Genomic DNA, 19,756 nt, shown 5'->3' on the forward strand with positions numbered 1-19,756 from the left:
AGTATATATATTTTTTATTTTGAGTAAATATGTATATTTTATGATTATTGTTTAGAATAAAACATATTATTTTTATAATTGTTTAATTAAATTATTTACCATTACTAATTCATTCCTAACCTTATAAAAATTAATTCGTTTCTTTGACATTTTCTAAAGGTTACACTAATTCAAAAACGTTACATCCTTTGTGGAAAGTAAATCACCTAAATAATTTACATTCACAATGCGCTACTATTTCCTTTGCTTTTTCTTTTATAACTTTACTAAAATACCCTTGGTTAGTTATAAGAGTGGAGACGGGCACTGATTCTTCAATCTTCATTCTTGAATTTCCGGTTTCGAGCGTAGCGAGCAGGACGGGAGTTCCGAGTAAGCGTCCTCCTTCCTTCTTCTCACATTCATTTCTTTCTCTAATTTTTTCTCATAATGGATCTATCTTCCCGCTCCTCCCTGTATAGAGAGAGGGGCTGGGTCAACCCCCTCTCCGCTCTGTCGAAATTCTTTCGGAAAGAGTTTCGACAGAAGAGAAGCGAGGGGTGCGATCCTCCCTTTTCTCTATACAGGGAGAGACGGCGCTGCCCCTTCTAGATCCACTGAAATGGGGAGTTTCTGGTCTGCTGCCCCCAGACCACTCCGTTAACTGTGGACCTCGAGCTCTAGACACAGGAATTTTGCCATGTATAAGCTTGGATTTGGCGCCTTTTCCCTGGCTTTCTGTTTTTTCCTTTTTTAAAGATTATTTTTCTTTTTTCTTTGGGGGGGGGGGGGATAGAAGCTGGCTTTCTGCTTTCTTTGTGAGCGTTATTTCTTTGCGGTCGTTCTCATTAGTTACTTATCTGTTTTGGTCTGTGTTGTCTCTCGACTTTAATTTTCTGTTGAATTTACATCAGTTTCATTGGTATTTTCTTCTGTTTTAACTTTTATTCTTGTAATAATTTTCTGAACTCTGTCAGATGATATAATGGTTTTACCCCTACCTTTGTGAATTTATTTTGATCGGCTCTCTTGTTAGTGATGACTGTATGGTTTTGTACACTGGACAAAATAAAACTAAATTTATAAGAAGCTAAAAGACAGAAATAAGGGGTTTTTATGAAGAACAACAGCAAAAAATTGACAAACTGAAGTGTAGAGCAGAACCCAGCAGGATCTGTTTCATAGTGCTGGTAGAGTGGCATTAACTCATTAAATTACATAAAAAATGATTTGATAAACACCGAAGATAAGTCCCCTGCAATCTCAATACATGCTAGAAACAAAAGAAAAACATAAAAGTGAAGAGGGCTTCTCAAAAGATGAAATTTTAAGAAATGATGGGTCTCTCTGAGACAAAAAAAATAAAATAAAAATGATTAGATAGATTAAACCTGAATTTCAACCAGTACAGCAGTAACTTGATAGACCAAATATGAAGTTTGGTAGCAGAAAAAGAAAATGGAAAAAAAAAATTAATCTTGATGTAGAACAGTCCCTTAGCTCTGATATTTTACAAGTGACTCATAAAAAGGGTAATAATGATGGATACCAGAACGAAGTGAGCAGAAATCATAAAATAATGAGAAGAGAAGAAGAGGAGAAGTAAAAAGGAGAGGAAGGAGTTAACGGCAAAACAGAGGTTTATTTTTTCTGAACTGATTGGCCCCTCATATTAACATAACATGGGTTACAGATGAAAGACATAAATTCCCTTCTTACTAATAAAGCATAAATGAAAGACAGAAAGCCCCTTTCTGGGCTTATTGTGTTTGACAAGGATAATGGTTCACTGTAAGAATTTTATGTCTGCACTGCCATAGCTGTAAGGAATTTATTTTCCCCTGATGTATGGTTTGACCAATTTTAACCAGCGTCTGCAAACTAAGAAAACTCTTTCTCTTTTGTTAGTTCAGTTATCAGTTTCATTCTTATAATGCATTTGAATTTAAAAAGGATTTAACTTAATTTTTCTTTTTATTTCCTATGTTGCGTTGATAGTGCCTTTGCATATGAACACTAAAAAATGAAAGTCAAAAGATTTAACATTTTTTAAATCAAAATTGCAGAATGGAGCAATGGATTCATCAACTGGAATTGGGGATTCACGAAGTGAGGCAATGGATACACCAACAACCAGGAGGACAACTCTCTGTTGCGCTTGTAGTTTTACTGCTCACATCCATTTTCTTGTTTCTATGTGAGTTGATGTTTGATCAATTTCTTGTCTGCTCTTGGATTGTTACTATCAACATTTTATGTCCAATCTTCAATTTTTTTATTTCAGAAAACCTGGATATTCTTGGTTTATTTTGTATCTTGCATCTTTTCTTCTCTTTAATAAATTTCTCTTTTTCAAGAAAAAAAGAAAGTTAGATGCTATCTCTTGAAGCCTCATAGTATTATGTGGTAGAGCCTTTTTAGCTGAAATGAATAATATTTCATGCAACTGTTTCAAAGCAACGGGTTCTAGGGCTAAGTGTGACTAGATATTCTGGTAGCAAGATGTCTAATTGGATTATGATATGATTCTTCTAGGTGAGGAATGGAGAAAAGAAAGAGATAGAGGATGTAGTTTGGAGCTTGGAGATGAGACACAAAGAGATAAAACACGTTTTTAAGGTTTCAATACTCCCTTTAGTAATCATTGAGATGAGAAAGAGTGTGCAAGGGAGAGAGAACGAGGAAGAGGACAGAATCAGGGAAGAAGATGTGAGCAAAGAGAGGAGAGGGACTGTGGAAGAGAGGAGCTGAGAGATCGTAGGAACGATGCGTAAACAAGGGAAAGAGAGAGAAGGAACGAGCATGATGAGTTGCTGCAACGTGAGGTAAAAAAGTGGTTACAAATCAAGACTATAAAAACTTTGATGAGGGTCGAGTGGAAGCAAGTAGGTGACCTTGCTCTGTATGCAATGATCGGGGAAGTAGTGTTGAGGAAGAGATGAGGCAACATCAGCATCAAGTTTGAAGCGGAATTCCACAGACAATCTGGCAAGAGGAGGAGCATCGTGACTAGAAAACTGTTTGGAGTAAAGCATCTCGCCTGAAATTGCGCGTTGGTAGGATTGGTAAGGCCCATGAGGGACTCCGGATTACCTATGGAAGCACTATCCTTACAGTTTCTAAACTAGCAGTGCGAGTTGGCAATTTTGTTCGAGTAACTATTAGAAATGGGGAGAAACATTCTTTCATCTCCATCCCCATTGTGGCATGTGCATCGTTCATCAGGCAGTTCAAGCTTGTCACCTCTGTTGGTCACCCTGGATCCATACAAAGGAACTCTAGATTGGAAACATTGTTTTCTATTTTTCGGTGTTCAAATACCACAATGCCATAGAATGCAAAATTGCTAATGTCGAGGAAGTTCTATTATGGCCCGTATTTATATCCTTGAATGTGCCAATACCACCTTTGGATGGAGTATCTTTGTGGATTATCTGGGAGGCTTTGAGGTTTTAGAATCTCCAACTGAGCATCTAGGTAAAGTTCACAACACTGTCTTCCTCCCCCCCACCCCTCCCCTCTCTCCTAAGGCAGATAAACCATAGTGGTTCGCCCACACACACTTGAAGCCCTCCATCTGTCCCCAAACTGCCAATCCGAACCAGCATGTTTGCTGCATCACCTTGCCTTTCCACTCCTTGTCTATAGGAAGAGACAATCTCTCCCTTGCAGTCATTGCTATTGGCGGCAATTCAAGTCGTGAGGGATCTGCTATTGCTTCTTGGCTCTCTAGACAACTTTGTTTTGGACTACAAACCACTCTGCTTCTATTTGGAAGCCAGTGAATGGCTTTTCCAATTTCGCTTAGTCAGTGATAAACTCTCAGCCACAAGGTTATCACTTAGTAGCGATCTCACTAGGGATCTCTGTCACACCAATATACGGGAATGGGAGCCATCAATGCCTATGAGTTCATACAAGCAATGGATTCCTATCTGGAGACTCCTGATTGAACGATTGAGCTTTAGGATGATTATGTTCTCGATAGCATTGTAAGTGCCTTTGGTAAGCTGGTGAAGATGGATGAAAGTACAGCTCAAAGAATCAAGCTTGACTATGCGAAGCTTTTCATCATCCCAGACCAGCATTGGATTGATCACACTATTCTGAAAATTGATGCAGGAGACATCTTCTTGTGGGTCAAGATCATATTCGATGAGATTGGTGATACGAGCGAGCTGGCTGCCAACCATCGGTCCCGGAGAGGACAAAGCTCCACTCACTCACTCGCTGATGACTTGTCGCCCCTCACTTTGAACACAACCCAACTACAAACTCAGACATTGATGTTTCTGACTCCCACTTGTTCCCATCCCTTCCACTGTCCATCAATCTCAGTTTCAAATTCAAATTCCAGCCGTCTGAACCGCTCACATACCTCCACTTACCAGCCTGACATAGCTGACATTAAATGGGTATGACTGATAGTTTTGTCTCCCTGCCATTGCCCTTCCTGTGACTCCCGTTCTCTTTCCCAATGCCAGCTATGTTGACCTTTCCCATCCCAATACTGGAATCAATTCTGACACTGTTGTTCTCATCCTCCCACTTGACATTGTCTGCAGTTCATCAGCCTCCCATAATTCCCCTTTCAATACCCCCTTAATCCCTTCTAACTATTTTTTGGAAACAATGCCAACAACTCTCTGATGTGTCATTTGTGTCAGAACCGAGCCTAGCCAAGGAGAAAGCCTTAAACCTGGCGTCCATGTTCCCCCCTGCCCCTCCTCATTTAGCTGCACTCTCTTCCTATTCAAATACTGAGTGCCCCTCCGTCCAAGACCCACCCAAACTTCTTTCCTGAAATGGACCTCCCACCACCATCCCCCTCTCATCCCATTCCTCCACCTGACTAGCACTCCGACATTGAGTTTGCCAACCTTGCTGCTGGCCGGATTGTGGACCCTAATTCTCAATTTAACTGTCCCGAATCTCCCCCTCTTAGCAACTTACCAGCAGCGAAGAAGAGGACTGAACAAAAACTTGTTTCAAGGTGAGCCTAGTGCTCCACCGACTTTCCCATCTGATCCAGCAACTAGGCGGATTTTATTTCCTTCTCCAAGTGAGCGGTCCCATAAGCACCAGGCTGGTTACAATCGGAAAGGTATAAATATGATAATGAGACTTTGTTTTTTTTTGAAATGGTGCTGATTTTTATTAAGGCAAAAGCTCAAGAGAGCATATTACAAGGGAGGGAAGCCTTCCCAACTAATGAGAGATTGCTGGGAAGTTCCGAATTTTGGAAATGATTGAGTTAGCTAAGATTTTGGGAGTTGTCTATCAGGGATATTTGATTGGGGGGGGTATTAATTTATTGTTACATCATGGAATGTTCGTGGAGTGGGCTCTGCCTGAAAGCGTGTTATGATTATGAGATGAGGGAGATGAGGAAGTAGAACAATCATCTTCGAAAAATCCATTGAGTAATTTGGTAGTTCATGCTTCTGATCCCAATCTCCAAATTGTGAAACTGACATCCAAGTATACGTTTGCTTGCGGTCTTCTGTGGATTCCATTCTGGAGTTTCGTTATCGATATTTTCAAGACCAGAGAAGGGGAGAAAGATATGGTTTTATACTCCAAAGAAGTGGTTGTAAGTTCTGATTTTTATTGCTGCTGAATCCAGAGAATACTCAAGGTGAAGATAACTATCTTTAAGATGGTGAAGGTGATGGAGTTGGCAGGATGAATTGGAGCTCGTTGGTGCTATTAAAGGTGCACACTTCTCTCACATGTCATATCACACAGATTCTTGAGTCTTTGGCAGCAGCTGATGACTTTCAAAGTTTTTTTTTTTTTTTTGCAACGATGCTGAATTTTATTAAATCTAAAGCTCAAACGAGCAGATTAGATGACTTTCATAGTTACACCCAAGTCTCTAGTCGCCCCCCTTCACAAACTAGCAAGCTGGGTATTTTATCAATTGATACCCATCCATCTGAGAATATTATTACCACCGGTGGGGTTGGCTCGAATGTTGTGATATTTCATCGCATAGCAAATGTCTAGTGAAGGAACGCGACATGTATGTTAAGTTGAGGAGCCTACTCAATGCCTTATGCTGAGTCGGTACGTGGATCGACCTTGTAAGTGTGTACGATCTCTCTTGTAAACTATTTCATCTTCATAGTGGATTACTGCAACGGAGGAAGACAGGACGACGTAGTCTCACCTTGAGGCGAACTTGTATAAATCTTGTTGTGTATTTTGTGCTTGCTTTTCCTTTCTTCTGCGATTATTATTATTGCTCTTGTTAGTTTGGAATTAGGGCGTCTAATTCCTAACATAGAGAGCATGCATATTACGCATGAAAATGAAACCAAGAAGGGGTTAATGCTATCGTTGATTCTCTCCATTGATGGAGAAGAAGGAAAACAAAAACCAACAAGAGAAGAGAGAAACTTTGATGCTCTTTGTGCAACATAACAATTATCAATAGGCATACAATATGAAAAATAAAAAAGAGGAGGTATCTATTGAGATTGAAAAAGGGGGCAAAAGGAGGCTATTCAGGACAATATTGTTAGAATAAGAAAACTAAACCTTAACAAAAAACACTAAAACTTAAGATGTCGTCAGAATAAGACTCTATTTGCTCTGTAGGTTGACTAAGTCAACTCATAGAACCTGCTCTGATGCCATATTGAATTTCTAGAAAAGATAAATAATTTACTGACTTATTAATAACTGAGTACAACGAGCCTCTATTTATAATAAAGACAACAAGTAGAATCAGATTACAATTAAATTACCCATGTCCCGGTTACGCTTAAAGTCAAACACTTAAAGATAAGCCCTAGAACAACTGAATATAAATAGAATACTAACATAAATGAAACACCTTTAAACTAAACATCTTCTATGAGATCTCCTTCCCATGAGACTCTTCTTGGACTCCACCATATTAATTTTGGCTTTGTGAGGCGTCTTGCTGTGAGAATCATATAAGGCTCTTCTATTCTTGTTCTTCAACAGAATTTAAAAATCTTGCGCTTAAAGTATGGTAGGCATATCCAAAAAGCATGGAAACACTAGGAGGATGATGCTCTCAATGTGGCAAGACGCAAATAGTGCATGTTGGTCTTTAGTTGCTGCATGGATGGTCTAGGAAGGTGCTGATTTTCTGAGCAAGTTGACTGAAACAGCTTGTGGCTCCTCGTTCTGGAGTTTTAAGAAAGTAAGACACCAGTGGATGCCATCTGCAGGTTGGTTGATTAGCCCCTGTGAATGTGATGTGATGATATGAGGAACTGACTTTTGTTTTTTATGGTTGGGGCACTGCTTGATGTAGTTCAAGAAGGACATAAATAGATTAAAAAAACTCCTTGCAAGACTCTAGACACGCCTGTCACCAATCTCCCTTTGGACTCACTTAAATTATTTGAAAACATATTCCCTAACATCAAATTATCAAACTACTCTTGTAAGTTGTTACTATCACATTGAACTAGTGTCAGGTTTGACAGCTGTATTTACTAACGCCTGCTGGTGAAGGTTACTGATTTCGCTTCCTCCTGGTCCAGCGTCCTTCTTGTTAGCAATGGTAAGATCCTTAAGCATACTTCTGCTTCAGCTGTCCTTTCGAACATCTGAAGTTGAAAGGTATCAACAATGTCCAGTGTGTCAATCAATCTGCTGATGAAATCATTTGTTGCACTTTTTGGGCCTATTTAAGTGCCTTTAGTAAATTCTGATTTTGAGAATTAAGGGTGCTTATTGTGATATAATTTTGGGCATTTATTGAAGCACTAGGTGCTGAACATGCATATAATTAGGGCTCTCCATTGCCTCTTTTAGAGAGTTTGAAGTTAAAATTTGAAGCTAATAAGTACCTGAAAATCTATGACTTGATGTTAAGTGGGTTACTCATTTTCTTTGTGCTCCTTTTCATGTTTCAGTGCGTGCTCTGAGGTACAAAAAGTCGAATACTGTACTTCTTGTTGGTCTAAGTGGTAGCGGGAAAACTTCTCTTTTCTATCAGGTACAAGGTATGCCATTATTTTACTGTTTCACACTTTGTGTAAAAAAATCGGCATTGTCTCTGTAGACAGAGATGGCATTCTCAGTCTGGGGAGCATGTCAACTTTTGTATCGACAGCTGTGACCAAATCAGAATGCAATCCACTAAGTTCTTAAGTCTAGATTGTTGAGATGCTGAACTTTGCAATGTTTATGACAACAATTTATTTGAGAAAACAATTAGCCTGAGAGTATAATCATGTCAATACATGGGCTCAAGTCAATCATAGCCTGGATGGCATTGCATGGTAGTGCACTGTGACATCTTAGTTTCTTCTCCTCTGGCCTCAATTTTTTTGATTTTGCAAACTGATTAAAATTTTTATACTCTTTTCTGGTGTGATTTGTCGACAAGGCCATAAAGGAAATTCTGGTATCTCATTGAGTGAAATTGCTACCTTTGATCTGGAATTCAAGGGATCACCATTTTGTCCATTGGCAAAGTAAAAGATTTCAACACACATGAATATAAAACAATCGCGCTAGTTACAAAAAAAACAAAAAAAAAAAAAAACAAAGAACTTAAAAGCTGCTGCTGTGACCATGACTTCGATGACATGATGTATGGACTAACATTGAGGTTTCAGTTGTGAGCGTTTGGCTTCAGTTTTAAAAGGGAAGCCAATCTGGTTATGATTTCCAAAGCACCGATGAAGAAGAATCTCAACTAGTGTAATGAGTAGTGACAAACGGAATCAGATAGGCGAAAACATTGAGCACCGGCGGGGCTAGCAAGATGAACTTGAGTGACCAACCGAAACAGCGACAAAGGGAAGATAGTGGTCCTTGGGCACCTTTGCTTGGATGGTAGCAGTCAGTGAGGTCCGACTGAGAGGGTGACAAAGACTTGGTGAAGCGGCACTCTGAGGATCTATGAAGAAGAAGACATTAATGGCGACTGGACGACTGTGAGAGACGATTTGGTGCAATCAGTGGCTTCTAGTTTGAATACGGAAGCACCACTCACACCATGGTCACTCTGGAATGGGTCTTTGGTGCAATCATTCGCATAACTATCAAGAACGGAGACAAGTGCTCCTTTGTGTCTATCCCTAGAGCTGCGATTTCAGCCTTCACCACTCTGTTCGAGCATGTGAGCTCCAATTCGGAACCAAGAAGGCGATCGAAGGAACTCTGCATGGGATGCTTTATCTTCCATCTATCTACTACAAATTATCGTGGCTCAAGAGAATGTAAAATCATCCAATGTCAAGGAGATACTATTATGGTGCGCCTCTACATACCCGAACATACCACCTCTCATCTCAACTAGGGCCATTTCCTTATCTGCCTACAAAGCTCTCCCCATCCACCATTGCGACACTCGGTTCATTCCATCTTCGTCATCGCCACTCCCCTACTGCCACTACCACCCTCCCCCTCACACCCTATTGGCGCAATTACTACCGCTTCAACAACAAAAAACTCACCACACCACACCAGTATCACACTACTCTAGGAGAGCCGAACTATCCTTGTCTTTGACTGTAATTGTCAACCCCCACAGTAGTGGAACCAAGATAACCAACTGGTTTGCCACCTTGCTGTGCCTCAACTACCAACCCTGTGTTTCCTACATGGGACCCTCCAAATGGCTTGTCCACCTGTATTTGGCCCAACGAAAAATTCTTGGCCCTTGAACTATCCCCTTGTAGTCACACGTGCATCTCCAGTATTAGTGAGTGATTACCATCACCTCCCATTGGTTCTTTCGGACAGTGGATACGGGTGAGGGCCTTCCTACGGAATGATGGCAGAACCATGTCTTTTGCAAAGTCTCCTCTGTTTTTGATACTCTGGTTTATCTTGATGAAGTCACGGCTCATCGACATCGCATGGATTTCACCAAACTCCTTATCAACCTGAGCAAGTAACTGGCATGGGTATCACTTCATGCAAATAAATGTTGATAACACTAGAGTCTGGATCAAAATCACTTTTGAGAGCCTCGGCAACTTCTGACACTTGAAAGGAAGCTGCATCTGTACTGACCCTGAAGGCCAACTTCTTAACTCATTGTGTATCCCGTGACTCTCCCGCAGCCCGAAAATTAATCAAGCTTTCTCTCCACACCAAAGACACAACTATCCTTATAGAAAATGCGCTTTCACCTCCAGCACACCAACCTGGTGCCAATCAGACTTCTGGTAATTCCTACCTGCCAATTTCCCAACTATCACTACCAATTTAACAATTCTTCTTTACACCTGTCTCAATGATGAGTACACTTTGGAAGTTGGGCCACTCCAAGCAGTTTCTTCATTGAACATCTGGTGTCATCTATACAGCAAAAATCATTTTTCTCACCATCTGCCTTCATTCCCAGCACGGATGTCCTCCCTTCCTCCCCCCCCCCCCCCCCCTCCCTACTCTCCTCTTACACAATTCAAACTATCCTTCTGACACCGAATTAGCCAATGAAGTCAACGACCACACTCAACCAAACCACCCAGTCCCCTCTCCACCTCTCCTTGCTTACCTACAGAGACGTCGAAAGGCATAGCCAAGACAGCTTATGGAGGGAGAATCTAGTGCTCAAAACTGTTACCCCATTGATTCAGCTATTGGAAGATTAATCTTCTCTCCACCGAGAGACTGCTTGTTTCGCTTCGTTGCTGAATTATAGACTGAAAAGCACAAATACGACGACGAAACATGGCAACAAATGATGAAATTAGCCAAATTAATGGGTGTCATTTATTTCGGAAATCTTCCTGGAGACAAGGGGCTCTCAGAAGTGCAACAACAAAATCAGAAATGATCGTAGTGTCATGGAAACTTCGTGGAATTAGATCCCCAAGAAAGCTGGCCACTGTCTGATACCTTCTCACCACCTTGAAGGCTTCTATTGCTATCCTCCAGGAAACCATGATGCATAATATGAATGACTCCATCGTTTGTAACCTTTGGCACTCTCACAATCTGGGATGGCAGGCTGTCAATGCCATAGGTCACTCTGGTGGAGTAATGATCCTTTGGAATGCTGATATTATTGAAGTTCTTGATTCTGTCCTGGGCACATTTGCTAGAGGTCTAAAGGTCCACTACAAAAATGCAAGCGGAATCTGGGGTCTACGACCCTACTAGGTACCGGGCAGACAATTTGTTTTGGGGCAAGCTTGTAAACCTCATACAAAACTAGTTGTTGCCTTGCCTCTTGGCGGGAGATTTTAACTTTATCAGATTCTGCAATGATAAGCTGCATCCAGCAAGTTGCATCACCTTCTAAACGGGAAATTTTGCTATTTTATAGGCAGCTCTGAGCTAGAAGAGATTAGCCTTTTTGACAAATCTTATACCTGATTTAATGGTCAGTGCCCCCCATCCTATCCAAGCTGGACAGATTCCTAGCCAGCGGCGACCGACTAAGACTTTATGAAAACACAACTGGTAGAGTGCTGGACTGACTGACGGGGAGCTTCCCTCCAACACCTTATTGTGGAGGTCGCCCTCCCAAGTAGGTTGTATATTTTTCTATATTTTTTATTGAATATTCACACATTTTCCCTCAAAAAAAGAGTTTTGGATTCTGCCACCTTGGACCACTGGCCAATACTTCTGGACATCTACTTTGGGCGATGGGGCCCATCTCTTTTCAGGTTCAAAAGTTCGTGGCTAAATGACAAGGGCTTTGACACGACCTTCTCTGATGGGTGGTGCCATCTTTATGTAAGTGGCCCTAGTGGCTGGACCCTCTCACTGAAACTGAAGATGTTAAAACATCATTTGAAACAATGGTCCACGGAATGTTGCTCCCCAAATTCTGCAGAAAGAGTGTTCCTTGCTTAGATTGCCGACCTTGACGTGGCTGAAGAGCACGTGCCTTTCTTCCATTGAATTCTTTAACCACATTTCTCTTCAAAATAGATTTGAATCCTTAGCCCACAATGAAAGGATGCATTAGAAACAACGTATTCGATTTAAGTGGCTGTCTCAAGGTGACGCGAATACAAAGTTCTTCCATGCAGTAGTCTCAGGAAGGAGGGTTAACTGAATTACCTCGCTATGTATCAATAACGTGGTAATGTCTGATAGGGCCTCCATAACTGATGTTCGGTGAGCTCCTTTTCAGTTTTTGTACTCTTAAAGACTACGTGAACCAGCCTAAAGTTCAGAACATCTGACTATCCAAGATCTTCCTTACTGTTGCAGAATTCCTTGACCTCCCCTTTTTCACTATGGAGACTGAGAATGCCATTGTTGGCCTACCCTGCGACTGTTCCCCCGGCTCGGATGGCTACAATGGAGAGTTCTATAAGAGATGGCCAACCAGTAGAGAAGATGATGTTATTGCCATGGCTCATGAATTCCACCGCAAGGGTATAAATATAAAAGCATGGAAGTTTCATCCAATGCACTAATTTTTTTTATTTTTTTTGAAATAGTGCTGAATTATATTAACAGGCTGAAAAGAGCAATATTACAAGGAGGGGGAACCTCCCAAATAATGAGAGATTGTTGGGAGGTTCCAAATTTAGCTAGCCTATTAGCCAAAGAATTGGCTGACCTATGAATGTGATTCCAAGTACAAGAAATGGAAGATACAATATCTGCAATAGATGAAATAATTGGCGAATGCCGCCAAAGGAAGAGCCGCCCCCCTCCCCCTTATATTAAAAGGCTCACAAGAGCAAGATTACAAGGAGGGGGAACCTCCCAAACAATGAGAGATTGTTGGAAGGTTCCAAATTTAGCTAGCTTATCATCCAAAGAATTGGCTGACCTAGGAATGCGATTCCAAGTACAATTATTGTCGCCGGAAAACTCGTCGGCGCCGACACCGGAGAGCTTCAACCAGCTCATTCCAGCCGGAGTTGGTGCTCTCCAAGATGAAGAGGCGAGCAAGGATCGAGCTCCCCCAGCATTGAGTTATTTTGCAATCTCGGCGACCACAGAAAGTGGTCAATGAGAAAGTGAAAATCGAGTTTCCAAAACAAAGCTCACGAGTTCTCCACGATCAGTCTTCCGTACAGCGCGGGAACTGCTTCGTCCCGCTCTCCAAACTGATTCGTACAACAATTCCCAGGCTTCAATTGACCCTTTCCACTGTAATTCTATTTTTCCATAAGAAATCCAAACAATTTCTGTTTTCGTTGTCGTCGGGAGATAGCCGTCCATTCCACATCCCTGGGTCCGTCAACGTCAACTGTTGGTCGTCGGAGACATTTTCGAGATCTTCTAGTCGTCAGTTGGAGTTCTGGCCGTTGCTGGAAGGGAAGACGACTCTTCTGCTGCTTGGGGACGCTTGGAGCACAGGCTTGAAGCATCGGTGGCCATCGTTGGAGATGACAACGACAAGATTGCCGACAGTGCGATGGCTGGCAGGTGGGTGCAGGGTGGGGCCAGGGCCGGTGGCCGGCACGGCCACCTTGTCCTCTGTTGCTCTCGTGGTCTCGCGCACTGGCGTGGGCTCAGACATTTCGAAAAGGTCCAGTACACTGATTTTGAAGAAGACTAATGTTGAGGTGCTAGCTGATTTTTATCCTATCAACCTAGTCACAAGCACCTACAAGATCATCACTGCCTAAAAATGGTCCTACCATTGGTGATTCACAGGGGCCAATGTGCTTTCATCAAGGGCAGGAACATTCTCTACTCGGTCATGGCAGCCCACGAAATCATTTTCTTTGATTTGGCTTACCCAGATATGCCTCAAGTTAGACTTTGAGAGAAGACATTTGATAGAGTCAACTGGGGACTACTTGCTGACCTCCTCGAGAGGATGGGATTTGGGTAGAAATGGAGATTTTGGGTTTACAACTGCATATCGATGGCTTCAGACTCCCTCCTCATAATGACACAATTTGTGGCTTCATGCTATTCAATGTTATCGTTGAGTACCTATCTTCAATGGTTTACTCAACAAAGGAAGTCGGCTGGATCCATCGTATTGCTTCTTGGCTGAGTTTGACATCCCAATCCTTCATTTTGCCGATCACACAATTTGCTTTGGAGAAGGCACCATGGATTAGATTCTGAAATGAGAGCTTTACTTAGCCTCTTTGAGTTATCTTCAGGACAATGGATCAATTGGCACAAGATTTTTTTTGAGAAGAGTTGTAAATGTATTCAAAAAAGAAAAATACAAACCTAAAGACTAAAAAGACATTTCCTCCACAACAAGATGTTGGAGGGTAACGCCTTTTTTAGCTTGAACATCGGCTAAATGATTAGCGGATCTTGGAACATGTTTCCAAGTACATAATAAAACAGAAGTTAAATTACAAATTTCATCATAAATCTTCCAATGACACCAAGGAGGTTTTGATGGCTTGGAGCACCAGTTTATAATAACTTGAGAATCCCTTTCAATCAAGAGAGCACCGTCCTTTTTTTGTTTGAAGAGCTTCAGCCCGTTGAGCAAGCCATGTAATTCCGCACAAGTAGAGTCTGATACTTCAATTGGACCCGCATAAGTGAAGAGAAGATTCACTTGATCATCGTGAATTACTCCACCAAATCCAGCTGGGCCCGGACAACCGAAAGCACTTCCATCAAAATTTAATTTAAAGTGTCCAGGAGGAGGTCTAGTCCATTCTATCATAATAGGAACCTTCGAACTAAGAGACATTTTCGCAACATTTCTCCAATTTTCCCTCATATTTGTTGCTCTTAGATCACAGAATTCTTTGCGAAGGAGAACCCAAGAGCTAACTTGACCGACTATCTGATCACAAAGAATATTCCGAGGAATAGCTTTTTGATTGAATTTGCGATTGTTTCTTTCTTTCCATAAATTCCACACAATGTGTCCAACACAACAAGATATTAAGATTTTCCCTAACTTCAGAAGACGAGAGCTAACCAAAGTTAAAATAGTGTTTAGCAAATCTTGCGAAGGGCAATATAATAAACCGATCTTGTCCATTAATTCGGTCCAAATCTTATGAGCATATTCGCAATGTAGAAGCGTGTGATCTGCTGTTTCAGGAGATGTGTTGCAAAATGGGCATTCTGGATTGGAAATATTAATGCCTCGTCTTTGCAAAGCGTCAGAAGTTAAGATTTTCTTACGACATACCGTCCAGATGAAAAATTTGATGTGAGGAGGAATCGGGAGTGACCATGCAAAAGCAGCAGGATGTTCTGCGTGAAGAGGAGGGTATGAAATCATATGATGGTACGTTGAGGCTGTAGAGAACATACCTTGTTTGTTGGGCGTCCAAATGAGTATATCGGCAGAATTTTTTAAGGCCACACCAGAAAGTAAATTGATCAGGCCAGTTGCTTCAACAGCTTCAGAGTCATTTAATGCCCGCCTGAGATTAAGATTCCAACCACCCGAAGACTGCCAATGGTCAGAAATCATTGAACTACGAGATCTTGACAGTTGGAATAAAAGAGGATAACTTTCCTCTAAACAACTAGCCCCGATCCACCGATCCGGCCAGAAAAGAGTATTTGTACCACTCCCAATATAGCATTTGACGACAGATTTGAAGGTAGGTAAGAGTTTGGCAATTTTCTTCCAAACAGGGGATAACTTGTAAAATCTTTCCCCATCCGTCCACCAGCCATTCTCTTTTCCGGATTAATTGCAACCATTCGGCGCCACAGTAGATTGGGTTGCATGTTGAACTTCCAAAACCACTTTAATAGCAGAGACTTGTTGGTGGTAGCAACGTCGCGAATCCTGAGGCCCCCCATTACAATTGGTTTACAAACATCAACCCATTTTACAAGATTAAACTTTTTTTCCCCATTTGGCCCATCCCATAAAAATCTTCTTTTCAAAAATTCAATTCTATCCCGAATAGAAGCTAGGCAATGGTACAAAGATAAGAAATAGGAAGGTATTCCATGAAGGCATGATTTAATTAGAACCAGTTTACCAGCTTTGGATAAAAAATTTCCTTTCCAAGAAGCCAGACGCTTCTCAAGCCTCTCAACAACCGGAAACCAAGAATTTTTCGAAGGCAAGAAAGGAGTCAAAGGTAAGCCCAGATATGTACTCAGAACTGATGCTACCTTACAACCCAGATAGTTCGCCATTGAATTGAGAATAGATGCATCAATTGGCACAAGATTACTATTCTTGTATATCACATTGACCCTTTGGACCTTCACTCCATGCATGATTATCTTGGCTGCTCCTTGGCCTCCCCCTCCACTTTCCTTGGGCTTCCCCTATTTGACAATAGGCGCCAGAAGAATCTTTGGAGCCCTCTGGTGGAAAGGCTTGAGCAAAGGCTTGCTACTTGACACAGAAAGCTCCTCTCAAATGTTGGAAGACACACTACTCAACTCTTGCATTGCGGGACTTGCACATTATTACCTATCCTTCATGTCTTCCCTTGCCTTAATTTGCAACTGTATTGAAGCCATCAAGAAGGGATTCCTTTGGATAGGTTCACACGACACTTTCAGGTACCACCTCGTTAGTTGGAAAGAGGCTTGCATGCCATGGTCTCTTGGTGGGCGCGGTATTTGTCTTACTAAAGACATGAACCGTGCTCTATTGCTGAAATGGTTTTGGAAGTTTAACAACTACACAATTTACATAATTTTTTTTTTAACAACTACACAAATAGTTTGTGGAATCTAATGGTTGCTTTTGAGCTCCTATGGCAGGGTGAGTGGTGGATCTGGGGGGCGTCACAGGCTACCCTATGGAGGTCTTTCATCCCCCCTCCTCTTCCGTTCTTTGAATCAACGGTGCGCTTCTTTATCAGAAATGGATGTAGAATTCAACTTCGGAATGACTGGTGGTGTGGAGAGAGGCCCATCAAGGAAACGTATAGCTCTCTCCTCCCCAATCACCACCTTCGTCAGAACATTCTTATTGCTGATGCTTGAGACACCAATGCTTGGAACCTCCATCTCTGGCATGGTCTCAATGATGTTGAAGCCACTGATATGCGCCGCCTCATGTCTGATCTCAAATCCATCAAAATCATAAACCACATGCCTAGGCTCCCCGTGGACAATGGCCACTTCTCTGTCTCTTCGGCTTTCTATCACATTGGGGAATGGACCACCAATAACACTGATCATTATGCTGCTATCACTTGGAAGTTATTTGCTCCCCACAAAATCAGATTCTTCATTTGGACCTCTCTCCTGAAAAAGATCCTCATCATGGGAAACCACCACAGGAGTATTAATCTCAGCCTATGCAGTCTTTGCCTTCTCTGATGAGACCGTCTGCCACCTCCTCCTCTACTACTCTTTTTCCTGGAGAGTATGGACGGCCATCTTCCATCGCATCGATACTCAGGTTTGCCTCCATAGCAACCTTATATGGACCTACTGGCTCCTCCTAGGGACTTCAATCCCCAAAATTGGTAAACTCCTCATCTCCGCTTGCCTCACCCACACTCCCTAGTGCCTTTGGCTTCACAGAAATAACCAAAGGTTGAACTACAAATTTGGGAGTGTGGACGACACAATCAACAACATCATTAGTTTTGTCTCCTCTTGGCTCTTCACTAGGAAGGAATTCATCTCTCTCACTAATGTCCCCCTCCGATTAATTGGCATGCCCTCGACCAAATGTTTGTCGCCCCTAGGCCTCCTGCCATGGTAGAATGGACTCCCCCTCCTCCAGGCATCATCAAGCTTAACTTTGAAGGCAACGCTCTCGGCTGCCCTTGCCTTGCAGGTTTTGGAAGCGTTTTCCAAGACTCAAATGGCTCCACCCTCATCACTTACGCAAATGGCTAAACCCTAATTGCTGACTCTACCTCGGCTAAAGTCTTTGCCCTTCTCCAACGGCTTATCATTTTTAGGGACCACCCCAATGGCCCCCTCCTCATTGAAGGCGATTCTAAAATAGTTATTGGACGATGCTCTAGCTTGGCGTCGCCCCCCTAGAGGCAATGGAAAGACCTGTACTCTATTGTTTTATATCACTTCTGTAATCACTTGCTTCAAGTCTTATGTTCCCAGATCAACAAACTCTTTTGCTGGTAAGCTTGCCAAGAATGTGGCCTCTTTCCAATCTCTCATTGTTAGGGAAGCCCCCCAAATCTTGTATTTTTGTTTGCTGCTCTGAATAAAATAACGCACCACTTGAAAAAAAAGGCCACAAGGAAGAAAGACTAAACTGTTTATTTGACCTAAACCTGACCTGGTTATAAATGAGTTGGGTTTTCTTGTAATTTTCATATATGGCCCTCGTAGATACTATATGACCAAAGGTAATTGAAAAAACATAGTTACTAAATCCTATTGAAAAAATAAACTTTACCAAATTAACCTAGTTTAATGATTTGAAATTTTATTAGCATTTAAATAATCTTCTATTCATTTAAAAAAATATTCTTCTATTAAATTTTTTATTTGAAAAAGCGTCACTCCCTTTTGCTCTAAGTCGAACAGAGAAGTTTGACCTCATAGTTCAAAAAAGAGGCAAAGGGGGATCAGCCAATATCATTCCCTCGAGGGGACCCCATCCACCTTCCAATTGTTAAGTAATAGAGTGGAGGCTGACACCTCTTCCTCCCCTCTCTTTGCCAAGACAGACTTTTCCGTCTCGTTGAAGAAAGGAGGGGGAGGAGGGAGGTGCCCCTCCTTGTCATTGCCCCTCCCCCTATTTTCAGTCTAGAGGGGGAAAACACCCCGCTTCTGGAGTATATGTCGTTGTAATCAAAATTTTAAATAATTTTTTATCAAAGTTAAAAGGATTTTGTTGGTTCTATTCGGAAGTAGGCCATATTTGGGAATACAACTTTTAGATGGCTGTATGAAGAATTCCATCGTCTAAGGAGGGGGCAGAACTTATTCTCCTTTCCTCTCGAGGGAAAACATTTTCCTTTCCCCTCCTTTATTGGTCCCTCCTCTCCCAAATTGTAGAGAGGAAACGAGGGGGAACATGTTACTTCCCCTACTTTAATGAGAAAGTGTCCCACATCTCTGTCTCAAATTTTTTATTTTATGTAATCAAAATTTTAAATAATTTTTATCAAAGTTAAAAGTTCTTGGTTTTATTCGGAATTAGGCCATATTTGGGAATACAACTTCTAGATGGCTGTACGTGGAATTCCATCATCTAAGGAGGGGGCTGTACTTATTCTCCTTTTCCTCTCGGGGGAAAACATTTTCCTTCCCCCTCCTTTATTGGTCCCTCCTCTCCCAAATCGTAGAGAGGAGAGGAGGGGGAACATGTTACTTTCTCTCCTTTAATGGGAAAGTGTCCCACATCTGTCTCAAATTTTTAATTTTATGTAATCAAAATTTTAAATGATTTTTATCAAAGTTAAAAAGATTTCGTTGGTTCTATTCGGAATTAGGCCATATTTGGGAATACAACTTCTAGATGGCTGTACGTGGAATTCCATCATCTAATTAGGCCTTATCTGGAAATCACTTTTTTTTTTTTTTTTTTTTTTTTGTATTTCAGGTTTGGTTTTGACATCAAGACCTGATCATTCCATATAATATAGTAAAAATAGAAAAAATTAGAACTGTGAGTTTGGCCCGTCCAAACTAGATTAGACCACCATTTCATATATTTTTTTTTTTTTAGAGAAATGTGTGAATGTATTACGAAATTATAGAAGTTACAAACCTTGCTAGCTAGAAAGACATTTCCTCCACAACAAGATGTAGGAGGGAAACACCCTTTTTTGCTTGAGCGTCGGCTACATGATTTGCCGATCTTGGAACATGTTTCCACTTACATTGTAGAGCAGAAATTAACTTACAGACTTCATCAAATAACTCCCAGTGACGCCAAGGAGGTTTGGATGGCTTTGTGCACCAGCTGATTATGAGTTGAGAATCTCCCTCCACTAAGAGAACACCCTCCCTTTTTTGC

The 19,756-nt window shown here is 41.5% G+C and overlaps 1 protein-coding gene across 1 annotated transcript in view; it reads left to right on the top strand.

Annotated features, from left to right (window-relative positions):
* Nucleotides 1–332: 332 nt before the first annotated feature.
* The window catches only part of LOC137946181 (uncharacterized), a 39,080-nt gene continuing 19,656 nt past the window's right edge, over nt 333–19,756 (top strand). Inside the window, exons 1-3 of the mRNA XM_068792392.1 lie at nt 333–372; nt 2,046–2,176; nt 7,878–7,960. Coding sequence (XP_068648493.1) covers nt 2,047–2,176; nt 7,878–7,960 — 213 coding nt within the window. The 5' untranslated portion in view covers nt 333–372; nt 2,046. The remainder of the gene's footprint in view (nt 373–2,045; nt 2,177–7,877; nt 7,961–19,756) is intronic.

Source organism: Aristolochia californica, unplaced genomic scaffold (genome assembly GCF_029961685.1).
Source record: "Aristolochia californica isolate CCGP_79_NKW_82.1479 unplaced genomic scaffold, dmAriCali1.0.hap1 SCAF_12, whole genome shotgun sequence".
NCBI lineage: Eukaryota > Viridiplantae > Streptophyta > Magnoliopsida > Piperales > Aristolochiaceae > Aristolochia > Aristolochia californica.